The sequence below is a fragment of the Mus musculus genome, chromosome 9 (assembly GCF_000001635.26).
Source record: "Mus musculus strain C57BL/6J chromosome 9, GRCm38.p6 C57BL/6J".
NCBI classification, from domain to species: Eukaryota; Metazoa; Chordata; class Mammalia; order Rodentia; family Muridae; genus Mus; species Mus musculus.
In genome coordinates, this window is record NC_000075.6 from 53,437,122 (window position 1) to 53,461,426 (window position 24,305).

The 24,305-nt window shown below is 40.2% G+C and overlaps 1 protein-coding gene across 4 annotated transcripts in view; it reads right to left on the reverse strand.

The window, feature by feature from the left end:
- Positions 1-24,305, reverse strand: part of Atm (ataxia telangiectasia mutated) — a 99,707-nt gene continuing 75,402 nt past the window's right edge. The window contains exons 45-63 of one of the 4 annotated variants that reach the window (NM_007499.3): positions 23,770-23,889; positions 22,592-22,826; positions 21,682-21,855; positions 20,257-20,370; positions 19,373-19,587; positions 18,647-18,854; positions 17,595-17,708; positions 17,168-17,326; positions 16,411-16,549; positions 16,232-16,314; positions 14,428-14,568; positions 13,397-13,513; positions 10,932-11,081; positions 8,224-8,389; positions 6,871-6,957; positions 5,286-5,400; positions 4,553-4,616; positions 2,910-3,046; positions 1-2,808 (exon numbers count right to left, since the gene is read on the reverse strand). In NM_007499.3, coding sequence (NP_031525.3) covers positions 2,625-2,808; positions 2,910-3,046; positions 4,553-4,616; positions 5,286-5,400; positions 6,871-6,957; positions 8,224-8,389; positions 10,932-11,081; positions 13,397-13,513; positions 14,428-14,568; positions 16,232-16,314; positions 16,411-16,549; positions 17,168-17,326; positions 17,595-17,708; positions 18,647-18,854; positions 19,373-19,587; positions 20,257-20,370; positions 21,682-21,855; positions 22,592-22,826; positions 23,770-23,889 — 2,722 coding nt within the window. In that variant the 3' untranslated portion in view covers positions 1-2,624. Of the gene's footprint in view, positions 2,809-2,909; positions 3,047-4,552; positions 4,617-5,285; positions 5,401-6,870; positions 6,958-8,223; positions 8,390-10,931; positions 11,082-13,396; positions 13,514-14,427; positions 14,569-16,231; positions 16,315-16,410; positions 16,550-17,159; positions 17,327-17,594; positions 17,709-18,646; positions 18,855-19,372; positions 19,588-20,256; positions 20,371-21,681; positions 21,856-22,591; positions 22,827-23,769; positions 24,000-24,305 lie in introns of those variants that run through there. The other 3 variants (XR_870525.2, XM_011242385.3, XR_003947767.1) reach the window with 3 other exon arrangements.

The following is a 24,305-nucleotide window of genomic DNA, read 5'->3' on the forward strand; positions in this document are numbered from 1 at the left end:
ATAGTCAGCATATACTTCCACAGTTCTTTATTTAAAACAAACTGATAATTCAGGAAACAGCATAACTGAAAAACATTTACTAGCACTAAACAAATCTACATAACATACATAATTTTACTAAGGTGCAACTAAAACATTTGATATGGCACATTTTCTATTTCATACTGACCTTCTACTTAAAAAGAAAGACAGTTATTATAAACCTTAAGGTGCTCTAAGTTCCTTTTTGCGTTTATTCCTTTTATCACATCTAAAGTTGAGATGGATTTCTAGGGACACACCCTTTTTTCCCTGTTTTAATTGAACGCTATGATGACCTTAGCCTTAGGACCTGACTGGGGACCATTTGAGGGGTACAGCAGCATAGGGCTGGAAGAGGAGTGCTGCCTCCTTTACTGCAGACAGACAGACATGCTGCCTCCTTCTTTTCTAGCAGCTTCTGTGAGGAACACATGTGCAATGTCTTCTGTCCTCAGGCAAGTAATTTTTCTCCAGATAATCTGTGGCACCGTCAGGAATATTACAAAGTTTTGTTGTAAGAATCAGAGGTGCTGCTGATAGACATGTCAGGTACTCAGCATAAAGAAAATACCTGATTCTTAGTAACCTATAAATCTAACTATCACTCATGGGCTCCTGGTAACAGCCCGTCTCACTCAAACCTGTCAGAAAGATTTTCTAACTCAGTCTTTTTCACCTTTCAAGTAGCAGCTTCTGGGTTTATCTGAAAAATTTTGACATAGATTTATCAAAGCCACTGAAGAAATCTGAATATATTCTGTTAACAGAATATTATTCAAGGGTGAAGAATGGATCAACTATTCCAACCTCTTCAGTGGATTAACTACAAAAACAAATTACAAATTCATTTAGCTAGACATCATTAGCTAATTTTCTTCCTCCATCCATGAAGACATCAACACTTGCTTACAGACATTCTAAGTTCATTACATCCGCCTGATTTACTGCAGTCAAGCAGATGCCAAATATCCATTTAACAATTCTTACAAAATACACAAGAAAGCTGAAATGCAGAACAGTTTCATAGCAGTTTACAGAAACCAAAAGAGTAGTTTGGCTTTGTATATACAATACAAATCACACACACACACACACACACACACACACACACACACACACACACACACACACACACACACGTGTGGTATTAGGCTTGCAAACAGCACAAGAGAAGCATTAAATGCCATCTCCCTTTACCCTGCCACCACAGTGAGACACAGGTCGAGCTTTCATTTTAAGGGGCATCAATTCAACATTATGCCCATTAGCATACAGATTAGAGAGAACAGGTCTACTGCGGCCTGAAAGACTCTGCTGCTCTCGGGAATCTACACTACTCCTGAGATCTAAAGCTCCGGAGCCAAGAAATGTCAGTAAAATCCCTGAGGGTGAAACAGAAGCAAACTATCTGGAAGAACCCCTCTTAACCAAGCCACTCTGGATTCCCACACACGGTGTGTGCTTGTGTGTATGAGTGAGCACACCTTTCAAAATGACAAAATGACCAATCAGCCCCCGAGACAAGAATCAACAATACAACCAACCGCCCACCCAGCCCTTGCCTTAACAAGACGATCCCAATGCGGTGTTTAAAGATGGTTAGTGACAGACCAGGACTTGGAACATTAATAAAGTGGAATATGGTGTGGCACACCTTTAACACCGACCTTCCTTCCGCACCTTGGGAGGCCCCAGGAGGTGGATCTGTTAGTTCCAGGGCACATAGCTGAAACTATGCAATCTACTTTTCCCTTTGTAAAAAAGTTGTTTACTTTATTGTTGTGAGTGTGTGTATGTGTGCTGAGAGTTGCTTTCAGTTTTAGACGTTTCCAGGTTGGGAAGCATTCATGCAGACAGCGAGCTAAGACTAGCTGTGTGCCTAATATAATGTGCAAGTCTAAAATGAGCCCAATATGTCAGAAAGTTTTCAACATGAAAATGTCTCATGTTTTGGACTTAAGAATTAAGAAGGCTCAACTTATACTGCTTGCTTTCAACATGCTCTATTTTTTTTTTTTTCTCTTGAATCTGCAATTCTGGTCTGAATATGGGGCCTCCTACAGGTTAGGCACATGTTCTCCCACTGAGCCACACTCCAGCCCTACCTACATTCATTCTAATGAGGGATTCCCATGATATAGTGATAGTTACAATTTTAAAGAGTCCCTTTTGAAAAGTATTATTAAGCACTTCATTACTTAATGTGTGTGACATGCTCTCTCACACACACACACACACACACACACACACACACAGTCTGGAAAACATGCTTTAATTAAAGGTTGTTTTAGAGCAGAAGTTACGAACTTGTCTTCATGTACACCAGCAGTAAAGCTCACTCTGCTGCCCCCACCATTTGCAGTTCAGTGTGTATGCGGCGGTCTTGCTGCAGTAGCACAAGCATGACCTAAGAGTCAGCACGTATCCTACGAATGGATCTTGAGTGACCATTACCTCTAACAGAAGAGAGTAGAAATACTAATATTTAGGTGGTGATCAGTCAAGTAGAAAATTGGATCAAAAGCAGTTATTCACTTAAGTAATTCCTGTCCAAATATGGTGGGTGAGATGTCATTTCTGAAGTTCGAGTTTAAGGGTGAAGGTCACACCCAAGCTTTCCATCCTGGGAAGAGTCGGCTGAGATTTTTGGGATCCATGGCCTGCTGGATAAGCAAGTTCACCTGTCCACCCACACTGAGCACAGTGCCTTCCTCCACGCCTTTCAGTTTCTCTTGCAGTCTCATCAAGACACGCTCAGCTACTTTGTTGAAACTCTGGTCAGTATCACTAATGATAAAAGAACACAAAGATTACAATGAGGTGCAACCATGGAGGGCCTGGGAACAAGAAAATCTAAGTAACAACAGGTCCTTCCTGAAATATCCCACCTAAGACTTTGTTTGCATTCTTGATCATCTGCATTGGGGGTGGAATGGAGGTCGGACTCATCTTCTGGTCTCTGCTGTAGATACAGAGCTTTTAAAGGATTCATAGTCCAATCAAAGAGTGGATCGTACAAAAGAACCTAAATAGAAAAAACAAAACAGCGTGCCTTTTAATTATGTAGTTAAAAACAATAGTAACCACATCATGAAGTAATACTAGTCACAACCAACAGTGAACAGGTAACTGTTTGAAGGAAAAACAACTGGCTGTCAGAAATTTGGACTGATTTACCGAAGGCAATACAGAATTCTGTGTGTGTGTGGCTGGTCGGTGGGGTGGGGGTGGGGATGGTTCTAAAGTGATACAGGCATCGTAGGTGGAGACAGAAATAATTTCTCAGTTGCAGTCCCCTCACTCAGACCACTGCGGCAGACTGTTTATTGAGTCATCTAAAAGACACAGCTCGGCTCTTGTTATCACGGACTTAATAGTGCCAGTGAGATATGAATGGCTCTTAACCGTGCCTGCACAGGAAGAGTCATCTACAAAACACAGGGTCCTGCTGCATCCCTAGGAATCTGGTCTGAACACAGTTAACACCTACTCTTTAGAAACAGTGCAGACGACACTGTGCGCAGCCAGTCAGGCCTGCACTCTACTTCCTGCATGTATTTCCCTGTGCAGGAAACAGCTGAGCTCTTATTTCACACACCCTTACCAGGTTGCAGATGACTGCCAGCACCACACAATTCATTAATTCTTGGGAAGAATTAATGTTGCAAGCGTTGCAGACTTTCTTCCCTCTCTGTCTTGGGTCAAGCTGAAATGACGAACTGGATTTAAACCTGTACACAGCCACAGCTCCATTCAGGTGAGTTGTCCCAAAGCAACTAGGCCCGGCAGGAGCCTCAGCAGCAAATCTCCCTCTTCAGTTACGCTTGCCACTAACAAGACTGATACTCTGATTTCTATCTAAACTAGCTCTGAGATTTGTAGGGAAAGTGATACTTATTACTGATTTTTCTTCACGGAAACCAATCTCAAACTATCCAAGAGGCATACAGACATATCTATATGTGTACGCACATAATCGCGTGCACACGTGCGTGCGTGTGTAAACCAGAGGTTAATGCCAGGTGCTTTCTTCAACCACCTTTCTTCTTTATTTTTTGAGACAGTGTCTATCATTGAATGGAAACTCACTGATTTGGCTAGCCTTGCTGGCCAAGAGTCCCAGAGGTTGCCCCAGCTCTGCGTCCCCAGTGCTGGGACTATAAGCATGCACCACTAGGCCAGGTTTTGACATGGGTTCTGGGGATCCAAACTCAGGTCCTCATGCTGGTGGGGCAAGCACTTTGCCAGCTGAGTCATCTTCAGGCCCACGTGGGATGTCTAAGATGCCAAAGTGCTCATTAATTTCGTAAAGATTGGAGATTACTTAACAATGTATGATATTTCCAAGAAACATGAGGGGACTAGAGCCATTTCCAACCCCAGACTCTGATGTATGAAGGTGCTCACTGTTCCCCTTTCTGCTGCTGCCCGAGACCCACTCTACATGAAATACAGCAATGCTCTTCAGATGAGTGACTCTCTATGAGCAGGCCGATGGCAAAGGAATGCAGATGCCCTGTGCACGCTTTACCTCTACAATGGTCAGCAGGGTTTCCTGAGAACTCCGCATAACTTCCATCGTTTTTTCACAGCACCTGCGAGGGGAAACATTACAGGTATGGATTCTGTAGACGCTGGTATTTCAGCCCTTCTTTGCCTATATGCACTTAGGAATACATACTTAGAGGATTCTTGCTAGCAATTCCCCATATTGTATTTCAAAGAGCAGGACCGCTAAGACATTTAAGAGATGCTCCAGAAATTGATATAAATATATACAGATGCACGTGTGTGTGTGTGTGTGTGTGTGTGTGTGTGTGTGTGTGTGTGTCTCCTAAGCTCAGCACTTACAAGGAAGACAGTACTCCTATGAAATACTCATTGTCTTGATTACTGAGGCGAGTATTAATTTACTTTGCCGAGCTGAGATTGTGGACCTTTACTGGGGGAACTACAAGGACTGGAAGTTATACCCAGCCAAACATGATATAGAAACATGTTTTTTTTCAGACAAAATAACCACCACCTTTTTAATACCCCCAACCATGAGCATCAATAAGACAGCAAAAGACCAGAGTGAGTCAGCTAAGACTGAGTAACAGCATAAAAGTGGGCCTCTTCCAGAGGAGGTCAGGTATGACCACACGATGTCATGCTGAATTAACACCAAGGTGGCCCGTGCCAAGGGTCTCTGTGCATCATCTCTTTAAATCTACTAGCTGAATAGTTCTGATAGCAAACACTGCATGCTTTCCCTCCCTTACCTTCTGAAGACACCTTCCACACCGGTGATGCCCATCCCGTCCACAATATCTCTGCTGAGTCTAAAAGGAACTGTTTCTGGAGTGGGAAGGATCTTCCCCTGTTCAAAAGCCACTCCTAAAATAAAAGAGACGTGAGGCAAGCGAGTCTGACGGGCTGACACGCTGTCTCTGTAAGTCCATGCTAACTCTGGAAAGGCAGCCAACCATCTGGTACTCATGCTCTATTAGTCCTGGATGATTGAAAAAATACATAATCCTGTTGTTGCTTTCCCTGCGTATCTCAGCTTCATCATCGATGAGAGCCACACCAAACGCAAAAGTAACAGCTACTTGGCGAAGGGAGGCACATTAAAGGATGATTTTAAAACTGGATAACTGGTATGGTTAAAATGTAGAAGACTTATGTACCAACATTTTAAAACATTTTTAATTAATAAAAAAAAGTTCTGAGATACAGACTCATATACTGATTTTCATGCACAAAGATCACCCTACATACTTTCTACCCATTTCCCCCACTGCAGTGGAAAACCATTGTACAGTAGCACAGTCAGAATATGGACATTGTAAAGCCCAGAAAGTAACAGTGTGTGTATGTGTGTGTGTGTCTCATTTCGTAGCCCAGACTGATCTGAAACTCCCTATATAGCCTAAGCTGTCTTTGAACTCTCAGCAATCCTCCTGCCTCAGTCTTTTAAGTGCTGGGATTATAGTCATGAGCTACAAAGCCCACACTGGTTTAGTTTTTCAGTCCTAGCATTGCTAACGTGTCAGTGTGAGATCAGAGTCTGCCCCAGCCCAGTGGCTGCAGCCGCCTGTACTACTGATGAGCTGGGCTGGCCATGACATCCAATCTCTCTCTTGTGTATTGAGCTGCTGCTGCTATCCGGAAAGCTCTCTAATGTTTTGAAATGTGCAAAACTCATTGTCTTTTAGTTGTCTATGAGATCTGCTGTATTCCTTTGTTAGATGCTTTGGATGTCTGGAATCCTCCTCCCACTCTGTGCCACTGACTTCAATGGCATGGGCTTACTACAAAAACGGCCTCAAATCCAAGCTCCTTGTCCCAACGCTAGTCCCAACCGTCATTTCATGTCCACACTCTCATTTTCTCTCTCAACTTCCTGGTCCAAATCGCTCAGAAAATTACCTAAAATCCAAACACCACTGTCTGCTGGTTAAATATTTTTCACTTCCCACCATCCAACAGATTAAAAGTGAAAACCCTGTAGCCCATCTCTTCAGTCTACTACTGCGCTCTGCCTCAAGCTACTTAATTACTGGCAAGGCTCCTCTAGCAAGGCTGCTAGTCAGCCCTCCTCATTTTCTAGATCTCCACCTTCTCAGTCACCCTTCCTTCTTGTCTTGAGAACTTGACTCAACTGCCATCCAATCTTACAGTGACATTTACTCACTGTCACAGGTAGATGCAGCCACTCCCTCACCTCTGGTGCTGACACTTACAGAAAAATCTTGTTGTATTTTCCTGCTGATGTGTCTGACCTCCTCATATTTGTAACACGCTGACATCCGAACTGTCTGATGACAAAATATTAATGAAAGATCCGCATCTTTCATTACTCACCCAGGTCTATGTGCACAAGCTCTGCCGACTGCTCGTTTATCAAGATATTCTGTACGTGCCTGTCGCCAAGTCCAAGGATGTAACCGACTAGAGAAAAAAACCCAAAACCAACCATGTGAAATCTCTAATACACAGCCAACTACAATCTCAACTAGTATCACTGACTCTATGCAATGTTTACGTAGTTTAGACTTTAAAGCTACTTAAAGGAAACTATATACAGTGAATAGTGTGTAGGGTTTAAGTCAAATCTAGCCAGGTTCTTTAAGGCACATTACATTTTACAAATAGATGTGCTGCTAAAAATATTTTCTCTTTACAAAAAAAAAAAAAAGCATAGATTTTCTCTGAAGTTAGTGTGGTTAAGGCTGGAGACCCTAATTTACCTGGGTCAGTGCAGTACACTCAAGATTTTTATTAAGTATCCTTACAAACCAAGAGATGCAGGGATTGGTAACTTCATCATTCAACAGTGAGACTTTCCTCTGCCTGATAAACTAAGCTGACTGGAAACTGATCGCTACTTTATTTCACCAGGTGCCTGTGCAGGCAGAACTGCACTTCTATTTTTTAAGACAGATAATGGCATGCCTTGAAGTACCTTTAACCTGGTAAGAGAAAGCATGCAGTGTTACAGAAAAACCATGGGGTAGGGAGTAAGGATGCCACCATGTCTGACTGGCCTCATTGTTAGCTGAGCCTGCTTTCTTGTCTATAAACCCAAGCCCCTTTAATCCAAATGATGATTTTCATGGAAGAAGAGGCTCCCACAAGCACTGAGGCCTCGCCTAAGCCTGCCCTGCTGCTCTACATACAGCATAGCAGTGGCAGAAGGAACTGCTTTAGCTATGAATTAACAGGATAGTCTCCACGTTTCTGTCAGTTCTCACGTTCCAGCATCTTGTTAATGGCTTTATACTAACTTTATTCCAATCTCACACAAAGTTAAAAAGGCAAAACATATGTTGTATATCAAGTATCTAAACACATATCACAATTTCTGTTCTGAGATTCTAGTAAGCAGAACAAATCAGTGGTTTTGTACAGAAGACTAAGAAGTCAAATGGCAATACCAAAGGTTTAATTTTCCAAAGAAAATCTCAAAAAATGTATATTGAGGGGAGAGAAAATAAATCACATTCACTATACTAAAAACTAAACCCAAACTGGTTCTATTTCTCTACCTCAGAGTAGAGTTCTCCTCTGAAACAATGGTTGCAAGCTAACAATTAGCATGAGCAAACACATGGTCTCCTTGTGAGGACAGTTTGAGTAACAACTACCATTGCCACTACCATCTCCTTGTGAGACAGAAGCAGTAATGTGATCAATATGTATTTTCTACAGGATTACCGATAGAAGATGTGGCCACACTGCGTGTATATGCCAATCGTTTCTCAAACCAAACAGCTGGGTCCAAGAATTTTTCCATGCAGAAGTAACGGAAAACTGGTTCAAAGTTTTGGCAAATCGTCATGAAGGTATCATATTTCTCTTCAAAAGACTTCTTCTGCACTTCCTTTAAACAGAACATTTATAACATTTTTTTCAGTAGTATGCTCACATCATTCAGCTAGCATCCACAATGCTTTTACATGTACACGAAACAGCTAATAGATTATAGGGGCAATAAAAGGTGAGAAAGACACTCTACTCACAAGAAATTAGCAATCTGGTCAGGAAAACCATTAATCCAAGTGATAATCGACTGAGGACCCTCTCTGTTGGAACGCTTTTTAACTAAATTCTAATTTGAAGGTTCTTATCATTTGGAGAAATGGCATGGGAAATGCCAGAAGCGCTCCCAATAATCTCCCAGTAATCTCAGGGCAGGGGTAAGAACTGTGACGGGATGGAGGCATCAGACTTCTGTCCTCTAGAGCCCCTCCATGGATTACGTTCCTGAAGCCGAGTTTACCAACTTCAGTGGGCTCGGTGTCCATCCATCTGAGGATGGTGTGTTGACCTGGCCCAGACACCTCCGTTAACCTGAGTGATGAAGTCCCACCTCATTTCCCACTCAGCATCCAAATCCAAACACCGCAGCTAGCCTCGTGGTCCAGAAACCTGGGAAGAACACACCTTCCGGACACTGTTCTTGTCTACTTCATAGAACTTCATCCAGGTATAGATGTGTACCGAGTATACTCCCCAGCCTGCTTCCTCTCTTTTTTTCTCACTTGTTACCCTCCCCCGCTTTGAATCCTGAAAAAATTACAGTTCTGCTCTCTTTCATTCTATATATACATATTGTTTTTAAAATCTAGGAACTACAAATTTGAAAAATTATACATAATGCCTGTTTAATTAACTTAGTATTATTATTTCCAGCTGCATCTATTTTTCTGCAAACAATGTAACTTCATTCTTTTTAAACCTTTAAAAAATTTCCATTTTCCTTATTGATTCCTATTGCCTGACACCTAGACTGCCTCTAGAATTTAGATACCATGACTACCTGGGAAACCTTCAGGTACAGGAACAGTACAGCTGGGTGATATGGAAGATGTGTTTTTAGGTTTTCAAGAAACCTCCACATTAACGTCCACGGTGGCTGGACTGGTTTACAGCAGCAGCAGCAGGATATAAGGGCATCTGTGCTAGCATTTGTTGCGTTCATTACTCACTTTAGGTTTAGTTTAGTTTACTAAGTGTAGGGATGCTCTGCCTGCATGCATGTGTGTGCAGCATTCGGGACCCCGTCGGAGCCCCTGGAATGGGGTTGAAGATGGTTGTGAGCCACCATGCATGCACTGAGAATTGAACCCAGGTCCTCTGCAAGAGTATCAAGTACGCTCAACCTCGAAGCCATCTCTCCCGCCCAGTTATTTTCTTTACTGTGTGTGTGTGGGTGCTGGGGATGCACGTACCGCAGTGCACATGTGTCAGTCAGAGCAGAGCCTGTGCGGTTGGCGCTTGACTTCCACCACCTGGCTCCTGGGATTTGAACTCAGGTGGTCAGGCTTAGCAGCAGGAACCTTTTTACCCACTGAGCCATCCCTTCAGGCTCCTTCTTTGTCAATCTGACTTGGGTAGGAGAGCATCTCAATGTCTAGTGAAGTAGAACACTCGTATTCACAGGTTGGTTCAGACTTTGCCTTTCTAACTGTTCATTTTTTAGCCTATTTATTGATTTGGTCATGTGTTTTCTTATTTTTTTTATAAGTTCTTTGCTTATCTAGCTATTAAACTTCTGTTGGATACAGAGCTGGCAAAGACTTTCCCCCATTCTGGAAGCCGCCTTTACATTTGATTACCTCATTCCTTTGCTGTAAAGATGCCTTTTCATTTCACATGATCCTGTTTGTTGACTGCTGACTTCATTTCTGAGTGACTCAAGCTCTATTCAGAAGGACCTTGTATTTTCCTCACATCTTTCTCTACGAGTATATTATCACTTCTAATCAATCAAATTCTATCAGTCTTGCCTCTTTAACGTATTTCTTATTTACCCACAATTCTTCATTCATAACATTAATTAGTCTTAATTCAAATAATACCCCTAATCTGTTTTCTCAAAACCACAACATACGTTACTGTCAGAATTATCTTCCTAAAATGTAAATCTGAAGCCAGGCATGATGATCCATGCTTTTAATCCTAGCACTCAAGAGTCAGAGGCAGGTGGATCTCTGAGTTCCAAGCCAGCCTGGTCTACATCCTGAGCTCCAGGACAGCCAGTATTAGAGAGACTCTGGCTCAATGCTGCCCTCCCCCTAAAAAGTAAATCTGACACCCTGATTCTTCACAGGGGTCTCTCTTCACCTACAGGATACATGCTTGTAAACATTTTACAGCAAACCTATGCTTTTTGGGTCGATTACAACTCCAGCCTCACCTATCCCTCCTTAAGCCCAAGCTTATGTGGTCTGTAACGACACATGCCTCCTCTCTTCATACTGTTTAAAAACAGCCCTGTTCTATTCACACATGCACTCATCTTGTTAAGTTTACATCTTGTTTTTACTTATTATCGTCAACAATCACCTCATGAGGTTATGTATCTTATATTTTATAACATCAGGTGGCAATGTGAAAGACTGAAGAACCTTCCGACTCACCATCATTTTCTTTTGGCACTGATTGGCACTGAAATCATTTGGCCTGTATCTTCTATGTGCACCGTCTTCGCTGTTAACAAGATATTCACCAATAGGAACGGTTCCTGTGCACCACTCGAGAACACCGCTTCGCTGAGAAAGGGGAACCACCTGAGATGAAGTCAAATATCTCTGATTAGAAAGACATTAAAGAACTGTCGGTGACCATTGATCATCAGCCAGTACAAAGTATGTGAGGGAAACACTCATACACATAAAATAAATCTTATCTTAAACAACAATAACAACAAAACGGCTTTTACCGACTTTTAACTTTTGTTTTTAGCACTGACTGAGGATGTCTTGGGTTAGGGATGTAACTCAGTCGGTGGCATATACACTGGGTTTTTAGAAATGTATACCAGAAAATGTTTTAAGGCTTATTCTGTATTCTGACTTCCTCCAGTCCCATCCACACCGCACCTCAGTGTGGGATATTGAACTCTGGGCCTTATACCTGATAGGCAAGCATTCAATACTTATTTTAAAAATTTTTATTGAAATTTTACTATCACACATTATTTTCAAATAAGCAGATATTTTTCAATGCTATCCCATTTAAGACAAATCAAAGTTTGTGTTTACATGTTCTATTTTCCTAATTTTTAAAATCCACTCCTGTACTTGTCAACACCACTCCTAGGCAGTTTATTCATGTTACATAGGGATGGTCTGCACCTACACATACTGTATCAAATGGTGTTGTAAATGTGGCCCTTGTATTTTCAATTGTCAATTGCTGTGCCAGCAGTGCCAAGTGCTGGCAGGATATTTGGTATTGTCATTTCTATGGTGCATTACCTGATTTCTGTAAGTAAATGTTTGTCACTTCCTCACCTGCACCAAAGAGGATTCCCTAAGACTGTCATGATAAAAAGCAAGCTGCCATGGAGGAGGCCATGGAAGGTGACACCGCCTTCAATCTGGCCAAAAGGACACCACCCTATGAACGTGGTGTAGTCCTGCTGCTCTGCTCAGCGGGGGGAAGCTGTGGGACCTCTCCCACTGTGCTAGCAGCTTTTGATAGGAGAAAGAAATGTGACTTTTGCTAAATAAAGAGCTGGTGGCTGGAGACGGGGCAGAAGAAAGCAGAACGTCTTGGCAGAAAGACAGAATCATGGACAAAAATGAAGCAGGGATGTAAAGAGAGAGATGAGAGAAAGAGAGAGCTCGCCACATGGCTGGACAGGATGGCAGTCAGGTTAAGTTAGAAGCTAGCTGAGAGACTGCCCCAGCAAAAAAGCCAAGAGCCTTCAACTATACAGATATCTCAGCTTCTTTATTTCTAAACCTCAAGTGGGGTCCCAACACTCCATAATACATACTACCTTTTCCCTCTTCTTATATAGGGACCACGATAATTTTCTTTGTACTGGTCCAATTTTAGAATCTGTGCTGCTGCAGTGAACATGATGATACATACTCTTTAACTGTTGTGAAGGGAACACTTTTCCAATGCACTTTAAAATATTTTACTAGTGTTTATCTTCTAGTAAAATATTTGAGTGTCTAGAGAAAATAGTTGCAGAGTTTACCCTTCTGAAAATAAAGAAACAGCCACTGAGACTGTTCTAAAAAGAGCTGGTTCTCAACTAGACGTGAATTAAATGCTTTTCAGTTTGTTCCTATCTTCCTGGGGAAAGATAAGCAGCAAGAAGCCCTGAGACAGCAGTGACAGAGGATGGAGATGGGGAAGAGAATGTGGGAACAAAGCCGGAAAAGGACAAACCTTCACCTCTTAGGAAAAAAGATCAGCTAATGATAGAATAACAGGACCCGAGGATTTCTCAAGTGAACTGTGGAGAAAATGGAAATGGGTCTAACTCCATTGACTGTCCTACAGTAAAATCTACCAAATGAAGGTTGCAGTGTCCTCTCACTTAGCAATCCAATTTCTGAAAATCTTTCCAATAGATTGACCAGAATGTGAAATGAACGAAGCATGCATGCTCACTTCATCTGTTCAGTGCAGAGTATCACCGTGTGCAGTAACACAAGCCCAGAAATAACCAAAATGAACCATGCACAGATAAGCAGCAGCATAATCCCTACAGCACATTACTTACCACAATAAAGGGAGACTATTGCTGTTGACTGTAGAAAATGTCTAATGGCAGCCAACATTAAATAATACTAAAATGAAAATTAAAGTTGTGTTGTCCAACCTGAGAGTGGCAATCCATAGCCTCTGAAGCAAAACCAGTATCAGTCTATTTCTGTACAGCTTGTGAGCAAAAGATGACAGAGATTTTAAAAAGTCATAAGTAAAAATTAAACAATATACAAAAGACCTGAATGGTCCTCAAAGTCTAAAATATTTACTAGTTGTTCTTTTACAGAAAACATATGCTCATTCTTGGTCCAAACAGTGCACCTTCCTTGGGCAAGCTGCAGAACACAAGCTACCTTGCAGGACCACAAGTTACCTTGTATGTGCAGATAGTCAGTTTCCTCTTTCTAGTCTCAGTGTTTCTCTGCAGTAGTGTATTGCACATCTGGAAGACCTGCTGCATGACAGCATCTTGCCTCAGGTCATCACGGCCCTTCAGAACAACCAGACATGAACAGGCAGAGTTTACTTTATTATAAGCACAGAGTCATCTAAGAAAAGGCAGAACTAGTCAATCTGAGTTTCTACACTCATCTTCAGAATGTCTTGAATAATTAATACCTACTGTCATTTTTCACTTAGAAAAAAAAAAAAAAACAAAACCTATGAAACTGGGAAGCAGATTGATACAAAGGCCAAGTTCCTCTTAGCTGCTTCTCTAATAACTAAACTAACTCCTTCAACTGAAGGCACAATACAAAACACCCAAATAAAGTAATCTTTCATTTCTCTTCTATTTTCAGCAAGACTCCAAAAGCACCTAAGCAGCAATGCAAAGCAGGGAGTGCTGCTACTTCTCAGGAGCAAGTGGCACTGTGTCAGGCCCGGGATATTGAGTACAGGCCTTAAATTGTTCTAATCCCCACCATAAGCCTTTTTTACAAGTAAGCTCATAGCGTGTGCAATTCTTTCTCTTGAATCAACTGTGCAAGAGCCTGCTAAGCCCAGTACTGCCGACTTACAGTCTCAGCTTCTCCAGAGGCTCAGGTAAGAGGGTCTTAAATTCAAGCCCCGCCCAGGGAGCTTAGCAAGACCCTGTGTCAAATAAAACCTAAAGGAGAGCTGGGATGTAACTCAGAAGCAGATGAGCATGAGCGAGGCCCTGGTTCTAATCCATAATAGCAGGACACAAAAACAAAAATTACAGTCTTTCAGAGAAGACACACAATTCTAAAAAGCAGTTTGATTCTATCACACTGTATTTCTACTTCAAAAATGTTTTCTACCTGTCATTATTCAGGATAAAGCTAGATCCAGACAACCAAATGAGGTAAGAATTAAATATCCTGCTGTTGATGTTGATGGCATTAATCCTCTGAAGACTATACCAGAAACAGGAAGTCTTACCTTCACAAGCTGTCTCCTTTCCTTGCCATCAGAACCCACACAATCTATTATTTTGGGTAAATTTAAGCCTCCAGCTAAGCGAAATTCTGTTTTAAATGATTTTATAGTCACCAGATTTTCATACTCTCCTGTGGGATCAACCTAATAAATGATGATAAATAATTATTATAGGTCAGACAAACAAAACAGGAGAATAACTAATGATAAACAGTAAACAACCACAAATGATAACTCTGCTAATTAACAGCTGGGTTTCTAATTTCTAATTTGTTTAATTCAAGTTAGAATTAATGACACTGATAGATTTTTATTACGTTTGCTTATTTACTTGGTGTGTATGTGTGTGTATTTGGGTGACCACACATATGTGTCACCATGCTGGTACCCAGGCAGAGCTCTGGTTTAAATGATTGGCAGCAAGTGTCTTTACTTGCTGCCCAGATTTTTAAAATTACATATAACACAGTTTACTTTCTTAAACATCTTTTCATAAATCTTCAGCATTTTAAGTCAATTAAATAGTACTGCTGAAAAACTACTGAAAACTAGAACTTAGTTGTTATTTACATATGTTGAAAAAAATCTAAGGAATTATTTAATTCACAAGAGTATCATGTAAAATTTTAAAAGAGGAAATATTCAGCTAAACCACATAGCCTGTATCTGTTAACCTGCATGATGCAATAATGGGTCAAACTCAGTAACAAGAACACTAATCTTAGTGTACACATTGGAAGGAGAAAGAGAGCTGTACCATGGACCTAACGCATCAGCTTCTAAAATGGTAACCTTTAGTGTTACACACATCCTGCCCACATGGTACTTCTAGGAATAAAAGATCACTATGAATAGGTGTTTAGTACGTATACACAGCAACTTAGAGGTACCATAACACCTACTGTTTTACTAAATAATATAGTTACATCACAGCCAATACATCCCAGTGCATACTGAATGACTAAAAACCAAAACGGCGACAACAAAAATGATGGAGTGGTGTTGCCCACCCGCAAACCAGAGGTAGAGTGTTCCATCACCATGGGCATGAAACACACCCACACACTGAGAAAGAATAATACAGAGAAAAACAGTGAACGGGACACAGGTCTGTAGTCCCAGGTACTCAAAAGACAGAGAGGAGGATGGTCAAGTTCTAGTCTTGCTTCAATTACAGAGCAGGTTCATAGTCAACAAAGTGAGACCCTGCCTTAAACGTATAAAAAAGGCTTCCCCAGTGCATAATAGGTTCAGTCCCTAGAGTTAAAATAACAATAAGAGATAACAGGAAAGAAAAGAAGGGAGGGAGGGAGGGAGGGAGGGAGGAAGGGAGGAAGGGAGAGAGAGAGAGGTGGGGGAAGGGAGAAAAAAAGAAAGAAAAAAATCTAATGGACAACCTATAGGTAGAAAGATATGAAACTACAATAATTAGCCATTTGGACTGAAAAAAAATCTACAAATAATTTAATCTACTAATGTGTAATTTAGTCTTATTTTTTTTTAAAGATTTATTTATTTATTATATGTAAGTACACTGTAGTTGTCTGCAGACAGGCCAGAAGAGGGAGTCAGATCTTGTTACAGATGGTTGTGAGCCACCATGTGGTTGCTGGGATTTGAACTCCGGACCTTCGGAAGAGCAGTCGGGTGCTCTTACCCACTGAGCCATCTCACCAGCCCGTAATTTAGTCTTATTAAAAATCAAGAGTTAACCGTCTTCTGGAGTGTCTGAAGACAGCTACAGTGTACTTAGATATGATAAATAAATAAATCTTTAAAAAAAAATCAAGAGTTAATAGTAAATTACCTTAATTTCCATAGTGGGAACAACAACATCTTCTAAATTCTTCAGTTTAGTGATTGGCTGGTTGGCTGGAATATTGATGCCTTCTACGTTAAAAATAAATAGATTTTAGTGACAGCTGTAAACGGAGGACTATCACTGCAGGTCAAGCTGGACAGCGGCAGTGGTACTTTCACACATACTTCTCTGAGCCCTCCACTGAGAGGCGTCCATGTTTGCCAAGATGATGTAGGCATCGCAGAGCGCCTCCATGTCCTTCACCATCTTACATCGCTTACTTCTGATGGAGTGGATGATTCTGGTTGCAGCCTCTGTTCGATCCTACCATCAACAACAAAGAACAAGACCCACTAAACATTTAAGTTTCTTGGAGCTATACAAAGAGAATCCATGCACAGATCTAGACAACGAAAGGACTATAATTCCTCAGATGCAAACAAAACACCCACTCAGGGAATGAAATACACACATAAAAAAATTCAAGGTTAATGACTTGGGTACTTTTCAAAAATCTGTTTTTCTGGGCCTAGAGAGATGGTTCAGTGGTTAAGAGCACTTGCTGCTCTTTGGGAGGACCATGGTTTGGTTCTCAGAACCTACATGGCAACCCCAGGTCCAGGGACATCCAAAACCCTCTCCTGGCTTCTGTAGGGGCCAGATGTACATATGGTGCAGAGAACCACTCATGAATGTTACAAATAAATCATTTTAAAGATCTGCTTTTTCTTTGCCCATTGCTGCCAGAAAACAAAATCAAACTGGTATTTTAAAATACCAGCTTAGAAATTGTTAACCAATTCTGGGTGGCATCATCATAATAAAGGATATAGAATACTACCAGAAACATACATTCTTAAAGTCTCTGAGAATTAAAAAAGGAATATTCTGGGGAAGAATGACCATCACAACACAAAAGGGTACTTGCATTTACCCAAATACCTCATCAAGGTGAGAGTTTTCTTTAGATGTACTTTTGGTTATTCGACTCCTTCTTGTTGTCTCTGGTTTGCTCAAAAATTCATCTTTGTTCGCATTTGCTAAGGCCAGTATAATGAACAAAGTATGATGGGGGTGATCCAGTGAAATCCTAGAGATTAGCTATCAGAAAAGTAGTAACTATTAGTTTCGTGCAAATAGAAAAAAACCTTAAATATACATTTTTAATTTTACTTTACATCAAGTTCAAGTTAATGTCATCATTGTATAGTAAGTAGTGGGTGTGTATATCTGTGAGAGAGAGCTATAGAGGAATGTCAGAAATAAGAGACAAGCTTATCTGCAATGAAAGAGAAAGTTTAATATTTTGATTTCACATGTTTACTAACATAAAAGGTAGTTATTACATTTTGACTTCAAGTATACTTACATTATTGAGGACTTCGTGAAATCCTAGGCCTCCCGTCATTTTGGTCCCCATTCGAGCAGCCAATTGATACATGAGAGGCAAAAACTTATAGGATGAAATCTTCATTCCATCTTTCTGCCATTAAAAAAAATACAAAATATAGAAACATGTTTGTAATATAATCTTATATCTATGGTACCTAAAATAATGATCCTCCACTAGTACACCCTAGTGGCTGTCAAAACTTTACTAACTAGGCAATTTCCCTTACCTCTTGGCCTATCTGAAAGTCTTTCTAATTCGACGCCTCGGTGATAATAAAATTTACCTAGTGATTCAGTGATAACAAAAATCCTTAGCCCTAAGTCACACTGCATCCAGAGCTGGTATGCTAACCCCACATCCAGTCCAGTGACTCCAAGGAGGATAGATACGAATCTGAGTCTACTGTGGTCTCAACTCCCAAGAAGTCGGGGGATGGGGTGGGGGGGGGGTAACAAAATCAAGTTCTTTTCCCTACATGCCAGAAGTAATGAGGTTTAACACATACAGTAGAAAAGACTGGTTTTGTTGATTTTGAGTCTTACCATTCTTTTCATTCTGGAGAAACATTTTATCTTTAACCTTTAAACTAAATATATACTTAGTTTATATATTTATTTTATGACCACATCTTAAGATATTTTTTCAATGAAAACTTTCAAGTACTCCTGTACATGTTATGAATTTTTTTTATTTGTAAAAGGACTGTATTAGGAAAAAAAATCCCTCAAAAGCACAAATAAAACAAAGGAAAATTCTTGCTTAGCATCACATTATTTTTATGTTTCCTATTCTCCAGTCTAGCATTCCCCCCTATGGACTCCTCTGTGTTATCTGCAGAGGTAAAACACCTACAGAAATTCTCTCGCCTCCACACACACTTGTATCACTGAGAGTTTATAAAGTACTTATTTATGGAGCACCAAACCCATTAGGAGGGGTACACAGGGATGTGCAAAATCCCACACTGCAGGGGCTTAGGCCTCAGTTTTTAAAGTGTATGCTCAAATGCTGGGTTGGGTAAGACTTGCCTTCATCATGCCATTGACTTCAGAAACTCCAGAATTTTCAAGCCAGAGGGAGCAAAGCCGGAACACCCACAGATCATGTTCTTCCCCGCTTAGTAAGCAGTTGATGTAGTTCTCCACTGCTTTACACAGGAAGCGCTTGCGATCCTCTCTCAGTGCACGGAGAGCACATTCGTCCAGCTCCAGTTCTCGCTGAACCTTTACTGTGTATCTTGATAAATTCAAACATAACAGTCACAAACCTTTACATAACTATAAAATCATACATGATAAGACAACATCAATGAAATACAAGGTGTTCACTCCAAAAAAAATTCTAAATATAATAAAAGGACTTGTCACACCTGCAATTAATAGGTCTTCCACACACCCAAGGACAGGGTGGACTCTAAGTTAATCCTCTGCTTACTCCAAACATACAAAAACCCAATGCAGACTTAGAAGTACTGTGACAATATCAAAGTAGGCAAGTCTGCTATACTTAATGTCAGCTTCTAGTAAAACCAAACTAACATCCACGTACTCTGCCAAGAGCTAAACCAAGACATTAATTATTCATAGAAGAACATGTCAGTGTATTAACTGACTGAAGTTGTGATTAGCCACTAGAGGACTGAGAAAGCCTATTAAAAAGCTAAGTTTTCAAAACTATAATTCAGATGACAAGGTCAGGGCAGTTTTCACGTCAGCAGCCCCTCAGCCGAACATAAACCGTCAGCTAAAAGTTACCTGTTGGTCTGAATTTTATGTTCCCTTAGAAGGCCCACTTCCTCTTTGGCTCTTTTTAAGAGAGTTTGCTTGTTTTCAAATTCTGATGACTTCATGTAGTTTTCAATTCTCTGGTACTGAGTATCAGAGAACCTTGCCAACGAGAGAAAGGCCTTCATCTGTCCATTTCTGAGCTCTCTGCTGTTGCCATCGTAACTTCCAGCAACCTTCACCGCCTTCAACAACACACAATCCATTAAGATCATATTTACATGCATAGATATAGCTAAAGACTCTCAGACCAAGGTAGCCCACTCAAATCTATGTAAATGTGAAACTTAATGGCATGGAACCTTATCAGGTAACAGCTGCAATGAACTGTGCAAAAAAGAACTCTTTAGTATCAAAGACATTTATATCTTATGTTTATGATATAATAATGGCTAAGCCATCTCTCCAGCCCGACATTTATATCTTACTTTTCATACTGAACTTCCTATTTCCCAAATTAGTGAGACTAAAGGACAAAGAAGGAGAAACAGGAAGGCCAATGGGGATTATAGAAGTGAAGTCCTAACCCTTACCGTAAGTAGTTGGACAAATAGCAATGATGGCTTCTATGTTTAATAGGACATTTTGTAGAATAAAAGCAGAGTAATCAGAAATGACTTCTTGAACGCTAGGGGTGGGTATAAAGAGTGGACGGAAGACATTCATGCATTCAAAGCTGTTCCTCCCTCTGTGGCATTTTGCTTCTTTCTGCTCTAACGGATTACAGAGCCCCAGCAGGAGCTGAAGGATTGAAACCACACTTGCGTTTGCTTTTAAGATACACATGGTCTTCATAAAAGGATCAAGTATAGTTATACTAAACAATAATGTTCAGAGCTGTGCCAACAACCTACCTTTTCTAGATAGGTCTGCATGATGACTGCAGGGTTTTCTAAGCAAGTTTCTGCCAGCCAGCTGCCACAAACCCTCAGACACTCTGCGTATATGACTTTGAGACCTGCATCATTCTGTATCAAGAAGCAAAAAACTTAAAATGTAATTCCTTTTCAAGATTACAAAAGTATCTTCCATGTAGATAGAAAAAAAAACAATTAAAAATATTTTCCTCATACTTTTACCGTATAAATAATTCTAAGTATGCCAGTTCATGAAACAACCACTGTGAACTGTCTAGTTATTGTTGTTGTTGTTATTATTATTACTAACAATTTGCTATTACTATTAATACTATTAATTATTATTTTAAAATGCCAGGAATTTTCCAATAGCTTTATATATATTAATGCATAATTTTCACAGGAATACTATAAATTAGATATATCATTATTACCTATTTGTCCATGCAAAAAATGAGGTATAAAACTACCACATATGTTAGGGACTATACGATTTAGGAGATATTTAAGCAAATTCTACTGGCACCTAATGCTTTGTTATAATTAATATTTCATGACCCTGCAGTGTCCTGTCCACTGGATGTGATATTTTCAGAGCACTAAGAATGACAAATTATGGGCTGGAGAGATGGCTCAGGGGTTAAGAGCACTGACTGCTCTTCCAGAGGTCCTCTAAGTTCAATTCCCAGCAACCACACGGTGGCTCACAACCATCTGTAATGGGATTCGATGCCCTCTTCTGGTGTGTCTGAAGACAGCGACAGTGTACTCATATAAATAAAATAAATAAACCTGGGGGCTGGTGAAATGGCTCAGTGGGTAAGAGCACCCGACTGCTCTTCCGAAGGTCCGGAGTTCAAATCCCAGCAACCACATGGTGGCTCACAACCATCTGTAACAAGATCTGACGCCCTCTTCTGGAGTGTCTGAAGATAGCTACAGTGTACTTACATATAATAAATAAATAAATAAATCTTTAAAAAAATTATCATCATCTTAAAAAATAAATAAATAAATAAATAAACCTTAAAAAAAAAAACACTTTAAGAATGACAAATTGTTGTAACTTGTTTCCTACTTTTCTTCTCTCAGACATTTCTAATTCTATTTTTGTCCTTGCTACTTCAAAGTTATAACATGTATTTCCATTTATTTCCTACATATTATTTTTGACTTCTGGAAAAACTGAATGAATATACTACAAGACAGACTGATAGATTTGTTTTAAATAAGAAAGTTTTCAAGTCTCATTTCTGACATTAATCTTCAAAGTCTCTTTTCATATTATTTTATTTATGGACCCGTAATTTCAAAACCTTAATGTAGTCATTACAGACATATTCTGAAGCAGAAATGCTTTCTGACAACATTCAATCACGGATGCAGCCACCCCACCGACGTGCACACAAAGCACATACATACCTCTTTATCTTTAAAGCTGGAGTCCAACTTCTTGATCATCTGCTTGAGAATACTCAGAGCAAGACTCTGCTCCTTTTTTGCCCAGAATACTTGTGCTTCTTCCAAATGCCACTCAGAAATTCCACAAATAGCTGAATTATATTGCTTAATTTTGAATATTGCTCTTTCAGGGAGCTACAGTGAAAATGCATATGGAAATAAATACATTTACTGGTAAGATATCCACTGAGAACCTCATTTTTCAGAGACTATCTTAATTAGTTTCCTGCTTACTTACCAACCTGCAGACCACAAAGTCTGACAAGTGTGTGTGTGTGTGTGTGTGTGTGTGTGTGTGTGTGTGAGAGAGAGAGAGAGAGAGGGAGAGAGAGAGAGAGAGAGAGAGAGAGAGATCACTGAATTGTTACCATTACATTATAGTAGTTTGGGAATCTTATTTTATAACCAGGAAATTGGGGGCGAGAAATGATAATTATTGCCTTGCCAATGTTTAAACTCAAGTTTTTGTCTAATTCCAGTATGAAAGCTTTGTTTTGTTTTCTCACTCGATACTGGGGTTTGATCCCAGAGCCTTGTTGTATTAGCTATGCAAAGAAGCGTGCTATCATACATCCATAGTCCCAACCCTTTTATACATTGAAGACAGGTCCCACTAGGTTTTTCAAGGGGACCATGAACTCATTGTCTTTCGCAAGTAGGCTCTGAACTTGTGATCCTCTTACCTCAACCTCTCAAGTGACTAGGATTGTAAGTTAAGTACAAGCCCCAGTCAACCTAAAATCTTCAATAACTTTATATACAACGATTTCCAATTTTCAGTGATATTTCTTCTTCACATCATTATACCTTCTGGTATCTGAGTAATAAAAAAAGCCCAAGAAGTGAGGTAACATAAATATAAGCTTTTTACCTGTGTGTTCTTGAAGGTTCGAGCCAGAACAGAGAATTCAACGAGGTGTTTGGTGAGAATGTCCTTAGAGCATGCTCCTTGAGAGCGCTCCATTTCCTTCTGTACCAGGGTCTCCAGAATGACTGTGCGCAGAGCCATGAGAGGCTCCTGAAAGCTGAAGTCGCTGTCTTTCAGAAGCTGGGAGTGCTTCTGCCACTTCCAGTATGCTTCAGAGCGCTCTCTGTCTGTGACTGACCTGAAAGTCAAGTCACATAACTTAGTTGAGCAAATGAAAAATACTTAGGACAGTGCAAAGTTACATGTAGTTACAGATAATGGGTACTTTAAAAGGTAGCCTTTAAACAGATTTTGTTCAGAAACGAGAATGCTGCATTCAGACCTATCATAAAGACACGTCTACTCTGCTAGTCCTCATTGTGGTGAAAGCAGACATATCTACAAGGAAATCAATTAATTTTCATTAATTACCTACAAATGACACTATACATAGCTGTCAAAAAAATCAGTTCATTGAACAAACAACGGGCACTTGAAAACATTTCATCTGCTAACATTATTAAACAGAAAACAACTCATTTGTATGAATACTTTGCCTTTCACATGCCTAAAATATGTTACACTATCCCATCTTTCAGGACTTGTGTTGAGAGGGAGAAAAAAAAGATCCAGTGAGACTAAGAGAATAATGAAGTAAAGATGAGAAATCATTTCAGTTGCTTGTGCATGTTCATCAAAACCAAGCTTCTACTTCTGTCACAAACGACCCCAGAACAACAGATCTACAGTATTTTAGACAAAGGCATCTCTATATACTCTTAAAATTAAGGTTCTGAAGAGCTTCGATTTCAATTCTTAGGTTATACCTACTGGCATTACATTTCTCAGTTGGTAAATGTCTAGAATGTGTTTACTACACACACATTAATAAATTTATCCAGTTTATTTTATAACAGATCTCCCCTTCCCTCCTGCTGTGTGCCATCAATACAACCTCTCATTCAGGCCAACACAGAAGCCGCTAATCACAGGCTGAAACCTTTGGAAGCCATGAGCCCACATAAACCTTTCTTAACAAAGCAAATAATAATCAATCATGCCCATCACATGTTTCCATTGCTGACACACAACACACAACAAGCAACACGCTTCAGGATTAGCAAAACCCGCAAGCCACCTACCTTGAGAAAAGCTCGCCACTGTTTTCCAGTTCTCCAATTGCCTGCAATCTACTAAGTGTGGGATACAGCGAATATACAGACTCAAGGCTGCCCTTACTCAACTCTTCAACTTCTTTCACCCTAGGGGTAAGAGAGCAGATCATCTGAAACTGACACGTCCTCAGGGAGATAGAGGTTCAATTCTATGGCTGAGCAATACTTGTCATACACTTGTTGCTGACCTGAAAAGACTACACACACACACACACAGAGAGAGAGAGAGAGACTCTGGTGAAACAGCAGTAAAGACTACACACACACACACACACACACACACACACACACACACACACACACACACAAACACAGTGGTGAAACAGCAGTGTGACCAGCCTTGGGATTATACAGTTCTAAGTGTAAAGCCCAGTTCTGCCATGTCTGTCTGGCTTTGAACCTGCTACCAAATCTTGCCACAGCTATTGTTTTCCACCTTTAGAGTTAAAGAGTATGTATAGAAAGAGCCTGACAAAAGGTCTAGAATACAATCACGTTAAAAG